The 15,018-nt window shown below is 45.1% G+C and overlaps 1 protein-coding gene across 7 annotated transcripts in view; it reads right to left on the reverse strand.

Moving 5' to 3' along the window:
- The window catches only part of RALGAPA1 (Ral GTPase activating protein catalytic subunit alpha 1), a 219,285-nt gene that overhangs the window by 84,744 nt on the left and 119,523 nt on the right, over positions 1-15,018 (reverse strand). For all 7 annotated transcript variants that reach the window (XM_090033616.1, XM_090033623.1, XM_090033617.1 and 4 more), the window contains 2 exons: positions 14,058-14,116; positions 7,548-7,656 (listed from right to left, as the gene is read on the reverse strand). In XM_090033616.1, coding sequence (XP_089889742.1) covers positions 7,548-7,656; positions 14,058-14,116 — 168 coding nt within the window. The remainder of the gene's footprint in view (positions 1-7,547; positions 7,657-14,057; positions 14,117-15,018) is intronic.

The following is a 15,018-nucleotide window of genomic DNA, read 5'->3' on the forward strand; positions in this document are numbered from 1 at the left end:
AGGGGATGAGGGACCAACCCTCCCCACCTCCAGGGTGAGACCCAAGGACGATCCTGGCCAATCGGAAACCCAGAAGGCCAGGAGATCCCGCTGCAGACAACTACAAAAAGAGTACTTCCAGGGGAAAGGGGAGGGACTTCCAGTGGCAAAGGCCAGACCCTTTGTTGTTTATTAGAATTCACCAATTTTTCACTGAGGCACTGGTGGAAGAGGTCTCGCTTGCTTGGCTCCTTGAGTCTTTTAACATTGGCCTTCCATTGGCATTTCTTCTGCTGCAGTTTGGGAGCCAGTTTAAATATTGTAACCAAGCAGATGAGTTGGTGATCAGTCCAGCAATCATCAGCTCCTAGCATAGCTCAGGTGATGTGGACATATTTGCAGTCCTAGGCAAGGATGATGACACAGTCCATTAGGTGCCAAAACTTCAATCGTGGGTGTTGCCATGATGTTTTGTGAATGTTTTTCTGGTGGAACAGGGTGTTGGTGACGGCGAGTCCATATTCTGTACATTTGATCAAGAGGGGGATGCCAGTGGAGTTGACCTTTCCTATTCCTTCCTTGCCGATTGTTCCACTACAGAGGTTAGAGTCTCTTCCGACTCTGGCATTGAAATTACCACGAAGAGTAAGTCTGCCTTCCTCTGAAACACCAGAAAGGACTTAATCAAGGTCGGCACAGAATTCTTCCTTGGTTTCACCAGTGGCATTAAGAGTCAGGGCATACGCACTGACGACAGTGGCATATTGACTCCCCACCAGTTTAAGATGGAGAGTTAATGAGGTACTCATTAAATTCTGATAGAGACCTCACTGAGTTGGTTTCAGAGTTCATTCTTAATAGCAAAGCCAACTCCATGAAGCTGGCATTCTCTTTCCTGCTTACCCTTGCAGAAGAAGGTATAGCTGCCTCCACGTTCTTTGACTGGCCCATCTCCTGCTTACCAGTGCAACTACATTGATGTTGTGTCTCCTGAGTTCTTGGGCCACAATTGCAGTGCGGTGCTCTGGGTGTTTGTTATTAGGGTTGTCCATGAGGGTTCTGATATTCCAGGTCCCAAAAATATCAGTGAAGACACACTGTTGTTTTCGAAACAGTAAAGGTGACCCTAGTGGATACTGTTATTCAGTCACAAAGAAATACAGGATACTGTATTAAACAGGCTATGTTTAGGCCACCTTTTTTAGTGTCCTCTCCCTGTGGGATAGGCAGAGCAGATCCTGAAGAGGGGCTGCTCAGTCAGAGTTATGGCTGCTGAATCACACTCCTGTCTCAACCAAATGCTAGATGACCTTCTTGTAAATGCTGCCTTCATGCCAGTTCATGATTAGGATCTTCCAGACCTCACAATGCTGCTCCCATTGCCATTAGCTGGTTGCCAAAGAGTTTGAGGAATGTGCAGACATGCAAGATGCCTGTACATGACTTCTTTTATTGTGGAGAAGCTGCTGCACATCAACTTCCATGTGGCTCTTGACACAAAGGGACATTGATACAAGTAGCAAGGAGACCAAGACAACTGGGGATCTTACTCTGCTGCAGCCTTCATTTGCCTTTGTAGCTGTTGAGATTATAACATCTTCTTCCACTTTCTCTGCCATTAGTTGAGGAATTGTACACCTAAAGCTGGGTGCTAAGTAGGCTTATTATAATGGTGACCTGTACTTGCTATGTCACAGCACCCTCAAAGCATATGTGGCTTTTCAGGAAGGAAACTATTACCATCTGCTGCCCTCACCACATCCTGTTGGTGCTGCCACTGCTTGGTCCATGACTGCTTATTTGTCAGAGTTACCCCTGCTTATTTCACAGCTAATCTTTCCTGAAGGTCATTCCACTATCTGCCAACTGTGAATGTGCTGGGTAGCAGTACAGCTGTGCCCCACAGCAGGACACTAATAAAAGGAGGCCAAGATACTAATAAAAGACTTCCCAGACATCTTTACAGTTAAACCTGGGAGGACTCAATTGCTCACCATATTGTTGAAGCCTGGATGCCCAATACAGAAGAGGCTCTCCAGGATTCCTGACTGGTTGTAGGAGACTGTGAGAAAGGAGATAAAAAGCATGCTGGAGATGGTGGGTGACTGAAGAATCCTCCAGCAAGTGGGCTAGCCCCATTGTCTTAGTGCCCAGACTGGACAGAGGTGCATGGGGACCGCCCCCCCCCCCCCCCCGTGGCTGGAAGATCATAGCAGCTGCAGTCTCCCAGGTTTGGGGGTGCACATAGGTCCCTCCCAGCAGGGAACTTTGATCATCTTACGGGTTCTAAGCCCCAGGGGCCCCTGGCCACACATTCAATTAATGGCGTAATAGGAAGCAGCTACCAACTTATTGCTACCAAATACTGCACATTTGGTGGAACAACTTTGTAGCTCATTCCTCTTTTTATCATGCCATTAATTAATTAAACATGTGCCTGGGTGACCACTTGAGGCATGATTAACTGGTTAATCACACCTTAAGTGTAACGTGTAGATGGGGCCAGGTGTAACTATCAATTTAATCTTATTTCTCCAATTTATCAAAATTGTGGAATAATTTAATCCTATTCATAATAACATTACTGTTTGTTTGCGCATTTTAATACAGGAGTTTGTAACACCTGCATAGTAAGTATAAATAAAAGAGGCCATAGATGGTTACACTATATTTCTATTTATGTCTGTTTCACATTGGCAAATTTTGTGGATGCTCTTTTCTCTCCTATCTTTAGGACTGGTATAAAGCATCTGTAAAAGTGTCAGAATATGAAAGATTCATAAATGCATAGTTCTGTGTCATAGTCAAACCAATCACCTCTAGCTTGGTAATAACCAATACCCTAGCCCAGAGTGGGTTATTTTTGTTATAAAAATAATAAATGGATACCGATTAATTCCTAGTCTAAGTTAACACTACCACTGCTGTGTATACACAATTGAACAGAAAGGGTAGATGCCAAAATTGCATGATTGTAACGCAAATATAGTAGCATTTTTACAAATCCAGTCAGGTATCTCTGCTTAAATATATCCAGTAGGTTTAGTTTCCCTCCACCCCCCCAAAAAAATTGTGAAGATACTGCAGTCTGTCTTTATTTACATGTAAGTCAAGTTACATTGGAGTTATAGCCAAATGGTCCAATTAATATGCAAGAAGCAAGGTTTTTTGGTAATATCTTTTATTGGACTAATTGTATATTTGAGAGAGGGTTTTTTTGCACCTGCCTTTTACTTGATTTGAAGCTACTTCTAACAACTTCTTTGTTCCACAGGTTTATTGCCTTCTTCCCCTTCTTTGAGTGATTGTTTAATTTACATACTGGAGTTAAAAAAAGGTATTGTTCTACTTGGCATTTAGCTAAGGCTGTATCTATTTTCCCAACATTTTGCTGAGATATTTTGTACCCCCAAATTTGTCTAACATCTCTCCCAGCTATACAGCTGGTCCAATAAGACACGAAACAAAACTTGCTTCTTTCATTTACCCATGTTAATAATCTCTGCATAAAGGATTCTTATCAGTCATCCTAACTTCACAATAACATCTTTTAATTTTACTTAAAAAATATTTTTGTCTTGATTTGTGTGCGTTTACATTGTGTATATAGAGGTGATTGCATAATAGCTCAAAATGAAATCTTACTCTTTTATATTGCAAGGGAGTGTGGAGAGGTGGGGGGGATATGGGTAAGTGGGTAGATATGAGGTTTGTGGGGGGCTGTGGATGTGTGTATAGGGCTTGGGGGGAGGGTATGGGGTATGTGTGGATGTGGGTGGGTATGGGGGATTTGTCAGGGGGTGTATTTGGGTGGGTATGGGGTTTGTGGAGGGCTGTGGGGTGTGTGGAGGGGAAGGCTGGCTAGGGGTGTATGTGGAATGTGCGTTGAGGGGGTATGAGTGTGTGTGTTGTGGGATGTGTGCATGTAGTAGTGAGCGGGGCTCCCCCCAGAGGCGTGTGTGTGCATGCGCACGCATGTGGGGAGGGGTTGGGGGGGTTTGTGGCAGAATGTGGGGGAGGGTGTAGGTACTGCAGTGTTCGTGGGCTATATGACTGTGTGTGTGGGGGTGTGGTTGTGGGGTTTGCAGGGGAGAGTCTGTGGGTATGGTTAAGTGTGCATGCGCCCCCTGAGGCAGACAAGCACCCACCCAGCAACAGCCAGGAGATGGCGCGCCTTGTGGTGCCTCCCTGTCATCTGCAGCCTGCCCCATGCCTGCTGCAGACTCACCCCAGCAAAAGCCAACTAGCTAGAACCCATGTATACAGCCCCAATCCCAACCCACTCTGTGCCTGCTTTGCACTGCCCATCAGGGGTGTGTCTTGCTGCCCCCCTGGGAATATAGTGGGGCTGGGTGGCTCCACAGCTGGGCTGCCTTCCTAGGTGGTGGCTGCTGCTGGCAGTGGCCCCAGCCCCGTGGAACTGGCAGGGATCTGTGAGCACAACCCTCACCTAGCCTGCCCTGACTCCTGCTCTAGACTCACCTGGCCCAGGCTGAGCAGCAGCAGCAGCAGCTGCCAGGCACAAACTGTTCCTTAGCATGGCAGAAAAGCAGATCCTCCTACTTGCCACTGCCAGGCCCTTCCTGCTGCAGCTGCCCAGAGCCCATACTGGCTGCCCTGCATCTACTCTACACTGCCACTGCTGTCTGGCTGGGCAGACTAGAGGCAGCAGTGATGGTGGTGGTGGTGCAGGCTCCCAGTAGCTGCAGCAGGAAGGGCCCAGAAACAGCAAGGGGGAAGGGCTGCTTTTCCCCTATGCTGAGGAACTGTTTCTGCCCAGCAGTCACTTCTGTTGGGCAGGCGATTCCAAGGCAGGTACAAGGTGGACCGGGTCGGGCTGAGCACATGGGTCCTTGCTGGTATCATGGGGTTGGAGCTAGTGGTGGTGGCAGCCAGAAGGAGCCACCGCCACTTGGGCTGCCTAGAAAGGGAGCCCAGCCGCAGAGCTACCCCAGCCCCTCTGCGTGTCCAGGGGGTGGTAGAATGCACCGTGGGTGGGTGGTGCCTGGCCCAGGTGGGACTGAGGGACCTGCCACATGCCAGACGAAGCCCCTCCATGGGCTAGATCCCTAAAATTTAGGGCATTAAAAGGCACTGACTTGACCTTCACAGCTCATTGGCTGCAAGAAAAATGTCAGGAACAATATAAGCCTCTCTACATTTCTATTCACTCTGGCCAGCTGCCTGTAGAGATGAGCAAATACTGAGTCTTGTCTCTGGTTCTGAAAAATATCATTTCCCTCATCTGATGAGCTCTCCCTTCTAATCAGGGGGGTTCTTTCCAGAGGAGCCTGCATTCTCAACATTTTCCTCAGGTCCACTGAGCTTACACTGGATACCGATGCCCTTTCTGGGCCTCCTATCCAGCCCCCTTTCTGCTGCAAGGTCTTCCCTCCATATCCTCCAACATTCTTGGTATGCCAGGGGTCAGGGCCCCCAGATACTGAGATCAAAGGGGAATATGTCCCTGAGTTGGTCCCGAAGAGGAGCTTGTGGTTCCTGATCCAATCTACTCTTTGCCACTAGGCACAGCAGCCTGGTGGGTCCCAGTCCTGACATACTACCACTGGGTGGGAAAGATGGTGGGCCATGCTGCTGTCAACTTGGCTTTCTGAGCCTCCATCATAAACTGCACCTGGGTGATAGGATAAGGCCAGATATCCCCATGTATACAGGTCACATAGATGCATTCAGGAACTCAACATTGGGCAGAATCCACCAACTATTTTAGCACAAATGTTTGGGCTGAGCCTGAGTCCATGAGACCCAAAACTTGGACATCTTCTATCTGTACATTCTCCTGGGACCTCAGAGAACACAGAATGAACATAACCATAACTTCTTAGAAGGCAATCTCTGTACCACTGCCCAGGCTCTCCACATGAAAAACAGACAGAGGGCTCCCCTGACCTCTGATCTACCACTGCCTCCTGGTGGTGATCCTCTCCTGCCTCTAGTTCCATGGCCCAAGCTTGCCAAGTTCACCCCTGCCATCCTGTGGAGCAAGGCTATACTACAGGGCTAATGTGCAATTCCTGCCTTTCCTCATTTGAGGCTTATAGTCTGGTGGGACTGCCCCTTTTGCCCAGCTACAGTATTCCACATTCCAGTTCAGCCTCTAAAAATCCTCAACAAGGCATATTGGTTCTTTTAGGTCCATCATACAGTGTCTATAGACCTGTTCCCAGACCCCCCACCAGCAAGATTTGCCAAAATTGTTCTGATGTCACCAGTTCCACCAATATCTAAGCTGAGTTAATCTCTGGTTCCGCTGGTTGTACAAGTCCACTGCCCTCGGCGGAGAGTTGACATCAAATGGTTCTGCTTGGAATTGTTGCCTGTATGCCTCTGCTATGAGCCCCACCCAGTCCAAAAAGGGCAACTTCAGGGTGTCATGGGTGCATGTGGCCTTGGCTCCCAGGCCCAGATAAGCAGCCTGAGCCTCCCAAGTTAGGTAGGGATCTAACTTAACAGCCCAGAGATCATGAGGCTAGTGATATGCCTCAGCCACTTGTTGAAATGTCTCTAGAAAAGCTTCAGGCTCAACATCTGGCCCCATTTTTCTAAGCCTCCCCTCTGCAGCTGCTGGGGTCTAGGATATCCCAACCCACTTCAGCCTGGGTTTCACCTGCTCCAGCAGGAGCTGTATGAAGCGTGTCTGTTCACTTTGCATCCTTTGCTGGAACTGCTGCTGCTGTTGTAAAGCCTATGGCTGCATCCCCTGCATTTCAACACTGCCTTAGGGTTCACACTGCTGGCTGAAAGCTACAGTGTCCACAGTCTCCACCACATGTAGCAGGTTGCCGCCACAAGGCCCTTCAATCAAGATTTGTCCCTCCCCCTAGTATCTCTCAGCAAGCCTTAGTACTACAGTCTTTCACCCGTCTGGCCTCTATTGCCTGGAGTGCCTCTCAGTCTGCCCCAGTTATATACCAGCAAACAAAGGAACCTTATCATCTTGGCCCCTGAGATGGGTCTATTATGGCTTCAGGCTTTCTTTCCTAGGGTTGTCGTCTTCCTTCTAGCAGATATTCTCTGCCTCTGGTGCTTCTCCTTCACTCCCCTGCTGATTCTGCCTACTGGGACGTTTGTTTCCCAGCAAGCCACACCCTCCTTAACCTTCCACAGATGCAGCCCTTCAGTCTCACTAGCTGCTTTCCCGTAAGGGGACATACCACCCTGTTGCACAAATTCTCATTTACGCTTGTCAAATTCAGATTTAAGGTGATTAACTAATTCAAGGGTGGCCAACCCATGGTGCATGTGCCACAAATGGCATAGGCACACTGTGTGTGTGACATGCAGCAGATTAGGGGCAGCACAACTGCAGTTAGAGCAGGAAGAAGAACAGCAACTCAGGCAGGGAGCAAAAAGTAGAAAAACAGATAAAACAGGGAGCACAGAGCAGACCAGATCGGGCAGGAGAAGGAGATTAGATTGGCATTTGGGGAAAGGGCAGGGCTAATTTGTGGCACACCTGCTAAAAAGACTGGCCCCCACTGAACTGGTTTATTTTTATATTAAACTGTAAAGGCCGAAGCATACTGAAACATACAATTTGTTCGTACCTTTAAAGAAGCACAAATCACATTCAGTGCTTCCTTGATCTGAGGATGATGTGATTCATGAACTAGCTCCTCACAGATCCAAATGCCAAGGCTGCAAAGAGCAACACATCTGCAAAATAAGGTCACAGAACAAGAAATTGATATATGCCTCCATTTTCATCTGAGTTCAGAAATCCATAGCACGGATCTACACGTTACTATACATGATTTGTAATTTCCGGACTGCTTTCTCAGATTATTTGTAGCTTGTCTAGGACAAGTTAAACAAAAACCTTATTTTATGGTGCTACATAATTATTAAAAAATTTACAAAGCTTAAAATGTATGTTACTACTACTTTAAGTGCTTGTCTGTATACATCTGCCGATGGTGATGCTTAAGTAGTGACCTAAATTTATGGAAAGGAATGCTAGGAGTCAAACTAATTAATACCAAAAAAATCCTACTGAAATAAATATCTATACCTTGTACTTTTTCAGTGGAGTAATGCCATGCATATCTGTGCTTTACATACTTCTACTATGGATACACTTCTCAAGTTGGAGATTGCCTGGTCCCTGATGCGCTGGGACTCTCTCTCTACATTAACTAGTTAATAGTAAAGTCTAATAATCTAATAATGAAACAATTTTTCAGAGCTGAAAAGGGTTGATCTCTCATCCTTTTTATGTTAAGTACAAATTAATTTTAGGAAGCACCTTAAGGATACAAGCAGTCCTAATACGTATATCAGTATCAAAGGATGTAACCATTATATTTGCATGATTCTATAGTGATAAAGTATAACAAAACAGGGCAACTTTAACCCTGTTTCATTTATTCAAGTTACAGTGATTTAGCTAAGTTGTTTTGCTACAGGATCATGCCAATGTAAGCTGATGGGCACTTGTGAATGGAAGCCTGCTCTCTCCTTTTAAAGCCTTAAAAGGTACACTTATCCAGAGAAGCAGCACTCCAATCATACCTACGTATTAGGGCTGTGCAAAGCTTTGGTAGCCGATTCGATTTAGAGGAGATTTGGCCCAATTTGGGGACTGAATTGGTGAATCTGAATCAAATTGGGAAACTAATTAAAAGCTCTGAATCGATTTGAAGCATCTGAATCAATTTGGGAAAGCTTTGGAAAACTTTCAGCCGCTTTGGAGATTTGGCTATAGACTAAAAAGGTAGCTGACACAGCTGCCTCCAGCTGGTAAGTCTGTTGGGGTTGGGGGAGGAGGGAAGGAAGGGGGCAAAATCATCTGCCCTGAGCCACAAGTGCCACCTCTCCCTACCTATATTACCTTGCTGCTCTGCACACATGAAACAGAAGAAGTGGCAAGTACTGTGGAATGGTGCCCCTGAAGGAACAGAAAGCTCAAAAGCCCTTCTAGGAATCATAAACACTATCTGTCTCTCCTTCTGTGCTTTGCTCTCCTTATGGCCAGTGGGGACAGGATGTGGTATGTAACTGGGAAACTTTTCTGTGTTCCTATCTTTCTGAGCTCAACTGAATACTGAGTGCACAACAAGGAGGTACAGGATAGGGGAAATTTTGACCTTGAGATCCAGTTGCTCAGGTGACCTCACAGGGGCAGACTTGAGTGTTGTGGTGGGGTCAAGCAAGTGGATTTTGAATGTGGATATTTGGAAGGTTAGGGATAAAAAGCAGACATAATAATCAGTGCAGACATACTCTTAAAAAATGTATGGCCAGCCTTGAATTTTTTAATGACTAACTTGTAGAAATAAGTTGAGGCTCTGAAGGTGGAAGGTAACTTGGAGGAAAGTGATCATAAAATGTTTAACTTCATGATTCTAAAGAAAGGGATGAGTAAGGGGACAAAATAAGGATAATGGACTTTTTTTTTTTTTTTAAGGACAAAAAAAGAAAAACAACCTAGACTAACAAACTTAGGAACTGGTATGTAGGATATCTTGGAAAGATACTTAAAAGAAAAAGATACTGAAAGGCACAATGACAAGCTGTTCTGGTAAGGAACACAGTAAAAGATCAAAAAGGCTGCATCAAGAACTCTTGAATTACCTGAAAATGAAAAAGAAGAGTGGAAATGAGGGCTGAGCATAAAGGAACAGCACAAGCAGATAGAGATAACATCAGAAAAGCTAAGATGTAAAATGAGTAGCAAACAACTTGGGACAAAAAGCAAGATGAAGAAATTCTACAGTCTACATTAGAAGAGCAAAACAAGGAGACCAAGTACCTAGTTATACAGAGAAGACTGAAGCATTCAATGCTTCTTTTTTTGCTTCAGTCTTCCGAAGTGGTTTTGATCAATACTTACACAATCAATTCCAAAGACATACGGTCACGGTCCAGAATCAGTATAAAATATTTAGAAAGTTTAGCAGGGCCTGATGGAAGTCACCCTATAGTATTAAAGAAACTACCTGAAGCAGTATCAAGAACACCAAGAAGACAAGAGAGGTCTTAGAAGACTAGAAAATGACAAATGCAGGAGCTGTATTTAAAAAGGGGGGAAAGGAGGATCTGGAAAATTACAGACAAGTCAGCGTAACTTTGGTATTAAACAAAAAGACTGAACAAGCAATTTATGAGAACCAAGCAGATAAAATGACACAAAAGAGGCAACATGGTAGTGGGTTTTTTTTTTACAAGGTAACTGGCTTACTGGTTATGGGGAAAGCAGTAGACGTAATATGCCTTAACCCTTTTCTAGTACAAAGAAGGTTGTTAAAAAAAAAAAAAAAAGCAGCCAATGATCAATAGTTTCCATGTCCATGAGGGTAGACAAGAACGTATCATCTTAATCTGTGGCAAAAAAAATGTAGTTTAGACATTAGGAAAACCTTTCTAATCACTAATTACTACTGTGACAAGCTACCTCAAGAGGATGTGGAATCCCCTGCATTAGAGGTTTAAGAGCAGGTTAGAAAGATATCGGTCAGGGATAGTATAGGTATGCTTGGTTTTGCTTCAAGACCTTGGATTAGAGGAACTCTCAAGGTTACTCTCTCAGCCCTATATTTACATGATTTTAATGGCAAAGGGTTTTCAAATAGGTCTGTCTTTCAGTATCTAATGGATGCCCAGACAGCTAACCTTTTCTGTCTGGCAGAGGAGGGGATTTTACTGGTTTCCTTGCTGGTAGTAAGAGCATCTTCCATTTGATGGGAACGATGATAAGATATCCATGCTGACTGCTCTGGATCCAGAATATGCATTCCCCCTTTTGAGCTATCAGTGCCTCACTGAGGAGACTACTCAGTTGAAGCACAAATTGAGAGAGTCATTAGGTCTAAGAACAAAAACTTGCTTCATACAGGCTGGTGCCAACATTATCACCTTGGTCAAATCCTGTCTGAATTTTTTTTTTATTGCTCCTATGATTAGAGGGAAAACATGCATCAAACCCAGGGACCAGGGTCAGGAATACATTTGAGAGATGTCGGCCTTGAGCTCTTCTCTGGAGCTAAATTTACTATTTTTTCTGTTGTTTGCTGCAAACAGGTATGTAGAGTAGTAACCCTAATTGGCCAGCTGAACCCTTTAATGACCATTTATGGCCACTCACAAACTGTTTGATGAGGCAATCAACTAGAGAATCATATAGGCCTGTAACACAGAACCACAAATTTTATCTCATGATAGATATATATGCTTTACAAACAAAGCTTCTTGGCAGAAAACAGCAGTTCTCAGGGATTTTGAAATGATTATGGGATGTTAAACTCACCTGGAGTCCTGGGCCAGATCTGGAACATAAGGTTGCAGCCCAAGGCTGCTGCAATGGCCACTGAGGGCCAGGCTCAGTGGGGCCAAAGTGCACCAGATTCTGCCTGAGGTCATGCCCCACCCAACTTCTGGTGTCTGCCTTAAGAGATTATGGAATCTCCATTGGAGGTTTAAGAGCAGGTTAGACAAATATCCATCAGGGATATCCTGAAGAGAGGTACATACTATAGGTTCACCCTCAGAGACAGCTGGCACTAAAGAGATAATGACTACTAATAAGTTTGAACATGGCACTTATCTAGAAACCCAGAGGTCTCTAGATACCATACAAGTCCTTAATATTGATATTGAGAACTTAATTGCCTAAAGAAAATTTATCAACTAATCATGTCTGAAGACACTAGTACCCTGAGTTTCAGTGCCGCCTAACCAATACTGTCAACAATGTGCTCTTCTCCCAAACAAAATAAGCATGTGGTATGCTCTGCCTTGAGAAACTTAATAAATACAATTCTTAACCTCAAAAATTCTGTTCTCTGTTTAAAGTGGCAGGAATTAACTAGGGAAAAACAAATTCCTAAATTAAAGGAATAAATAAAAATTTCAGATATGTGGGGAACCAGAGGAAAAGCAAGGGCAACACTGGACCCCTGCTGAACCAGATGGGACAACTGACAACTGACACCCAGGAAAAAGTCAACCTATTAAACGGGTACTTTGTGTCGGTCTTTCATCAGTCCCGGGACGCCCATGTCCACCATGGGACAGGGAGATCCGGGTGAGGGAGATCCCCTGCCCTCCATTAATGCTGACCTCGTGAAGGAACACCTTGAGAAGCTGGATACCTTCAAGTCAGCCGGCCCTGACAATCTGCACCCCAGGGTACTCAAGGACTGGCAAGCGTCATAGCCCAGCGTCTGGCATGGATCTTTGAAAACTCCTGGCGCTCTGGTGTAGTGCCCAAAGACTGGAAGAAGGCCAATGTGGTGCCGATATTCAAGAAAGGGAGGAAAGTGGATCCGGCTAACTATAGGCCCATCAGCCTGACTTCTATCCTGGGGAAGATCTTAGAAAAGTGTATTAAAGAGGCCATCCTTAATGGACTGGCTTATGCCAACATCTTGAGGGATAGCCAGCACGGGTTTGTTGCGGGTAGGTCTTGCTTAACCAATCTCATTTCCTTCTATGACCAGGTGACCTATCACCTGGACAAGGGAGAAGAGATTGATGTCATATATCTTGACTTAAAAAAAGCCTTCGATCTGGTATCCCATGATCTCCTCTTGGCTGGCCAATTGTGGCCTTGGGTCCATCACAATCTGCCGGCTGCGAAATTGCCTCCGTGGTTGGACCCAGAGGGTAGTAGTTGATGGAAGTCAATCATCATGGTGCCTTGTGACCAGTAGGGTCCCCCAAGGCTCTGTCCTTGGACCCATATTGTTCAACATCTTCATTAATGATGTGGACATTGCAGTCAGAAGCGGACTGGCCAGGTTCGCCAATGACACCAAACTTTGGGGCAAAGCATCCACGCCAGAAGACAGACGGGTGATCCAGGCTGACCTGGACAGGCTCAGCAAATGGGCAGACGAGAACATGGTGGTGTTCAACACTGAAAAATGCAAGGTTCTCCACCTTGGAAGGAAAAACCTGCAGCATCCTTATAGGCTCGGCAGTGCTACACTGGCTAGCACTATGGAAGAGACCTGGGGGTCATCACTGACCACAAGATGAACATGAGCATGCAATGTGATGCTGCGGCTAGTAAAGCAACCAAAATGCTTGCTTGCATCCATAGATGCTTCTCAAGCAAATCCTGGGACGTCATTCTCCCCTTGTACTCGGCCTTGGTGAGGCCGCAGCTAGAGTACTGCATCCAGTTTTGGGTTCCATAATTCAAAAAAGATGTGGAGAAGCTTGAGAGAGTCCAGAGAAGAGCTATGTGCATGATCAGAGGTCAGGAAAGCAGACCTTATGACGAAAGGCTAAGAGTCATGGGGCTCTTTAGCCTGGAAAAGCGCAGGCTCAGGGGTGATCTGATGGCCACCTATAAGTTTATCAGGGGTGAACACCAGGATCTGGGGGAACATTTGTTCACCAGAGCACCCCAAGGGATGATGAGGTCGAACGGTTATAAACTACTGCAAGACCATTTCAGGCTGGACATAAGGATGAATTTCTTTACTGTTTGCCCAAGGTCTGGGGCAGCCTGCCATCGGAGGTGGTTCAAGCACTTATATTGAACACCTTCAAGAGTAAACTGGATGCTTATCTTGCTGGGATCCTATGACCCCAGCTGACTTCCTGCCCTTCGGGTGGGTGGCTGGACTTGATGATTTTCTGAGGTCCCTTCCAGCCCTAATGTCTATGAAATCTATGAAATAAAAAAGGGATATACTACATTACATCTTATTACTATCAGTAATATATTGACCTCTATCTGAAGCTATTTACAAACTATTAAAACTCTATGTCTGAGCACTTGCTTTCTACAAAGGCAGAGTTTTGACTTGGGAAGTAAGGCTTAATTGAAAGTGTTAGGGAGTTACACTGCCTCTTATGACTTTTAGCCAGAGGCATAAGGACATTAAGGTTGTAGGCATGATACCCAAAGGATACTACAAAGCCAGAAATATACAAACAAAGTAGCTTAATAGCCCATTTAGTGGTGGTGTGCATACACCCTAATCAACACACTGACATTCTCATTGTATTACATGTTATATTGGATCTATCTGAACATGTGGTAAGGTAAGAAACCATGTAGCAACATAAAAAGTTTTCCTGGTTAAGGCTATTAAAGTATGACCTACCGTGCAGGACCAGATGGCTCTTCCCTGGCAGAACTTAATACAGTTTTGACTATGAGTTCCTAAAACAAAGATGAAAATGTTCAGTCAATTGCTAAAAACTCATTCACATGAATTCAGCACTGGAGACCAAGGCTTTTGTTGTATTGTACAATGACATATACTTGTGTTGGGTCTCAAACCAATGACTCTAAGAATGTGTCTAACACAAAATCAAAAGAAGCCTTAAATTTTACATTATTTGCTCCCAGTACCATCACTAATGTACTTGTTTTTCAAAACAAGGTGTGATCCTTAAGGAAAAAAGCCTATATCTCAAAAACTTGAACAGAAACAGAATATAGAAGAAAACAACAATGAAGTAATAAGGAGCCAAGTAGTATTTACTTAAATACAACAAACTCCCTAAACCAGTGGTTCTCAACCTTCGGTACTTTATGTACCAGCTGCTGATTGATGCAGCAAAAGTGAAACTACAAGTCCCACCATGGCACTTATGGTTTTGCTGCTACGAGCTGAGTCCCACTTTTTCCTTGTGGACCACGGCCTGGGGCAAAGCAGCTTGCACAGAGCCCCTTCCAATGATGCTGGGGAGTGAAAGCCCTGGCACACCGAATATGGTGGGAACGGCGGTGGTTGGAACTTATGGCCCAAACAGACAAAGATGCCTCCAATCTGCTGGGCCAGGCTGGGCGGCAGACCAAACTCAAAATGCAGCACCTGAGTACCCCCTGCCTGTGTCTTGTGTACCCCCCAGGGGTATTCATATCTCAGGTTAAGAAACACTGCCCTAAACTCTCCCCCCACCAAAAAAAAAAATTACCTGTTGGAAACTGGGATTTGTTTTAAATAATGAAATGTGGGGAGAAGAGGGCCTGATCCTGTAGGAGCCAAGTTGCCTGGCTTGCTGGTTGACCACACGGCCCCAAAGAGGGGCCAGGCAGTTTGACTCTAGCAGGATCAG

This window comes from Crocodylus siamensis, chromosome 2 (genome assembly GCF_052110815.1).
Source record: "Crocodylus siamensis isolate JL-2025a chromosome 2, ASM5211081v1, whole genome shotgun sequence".
Taxonomy (NCBI): Eukaryota; Metazoa; Chordata; order Crocodylia; family Crocodylidae; genus Crocodylus; species Crocodylus siamensis.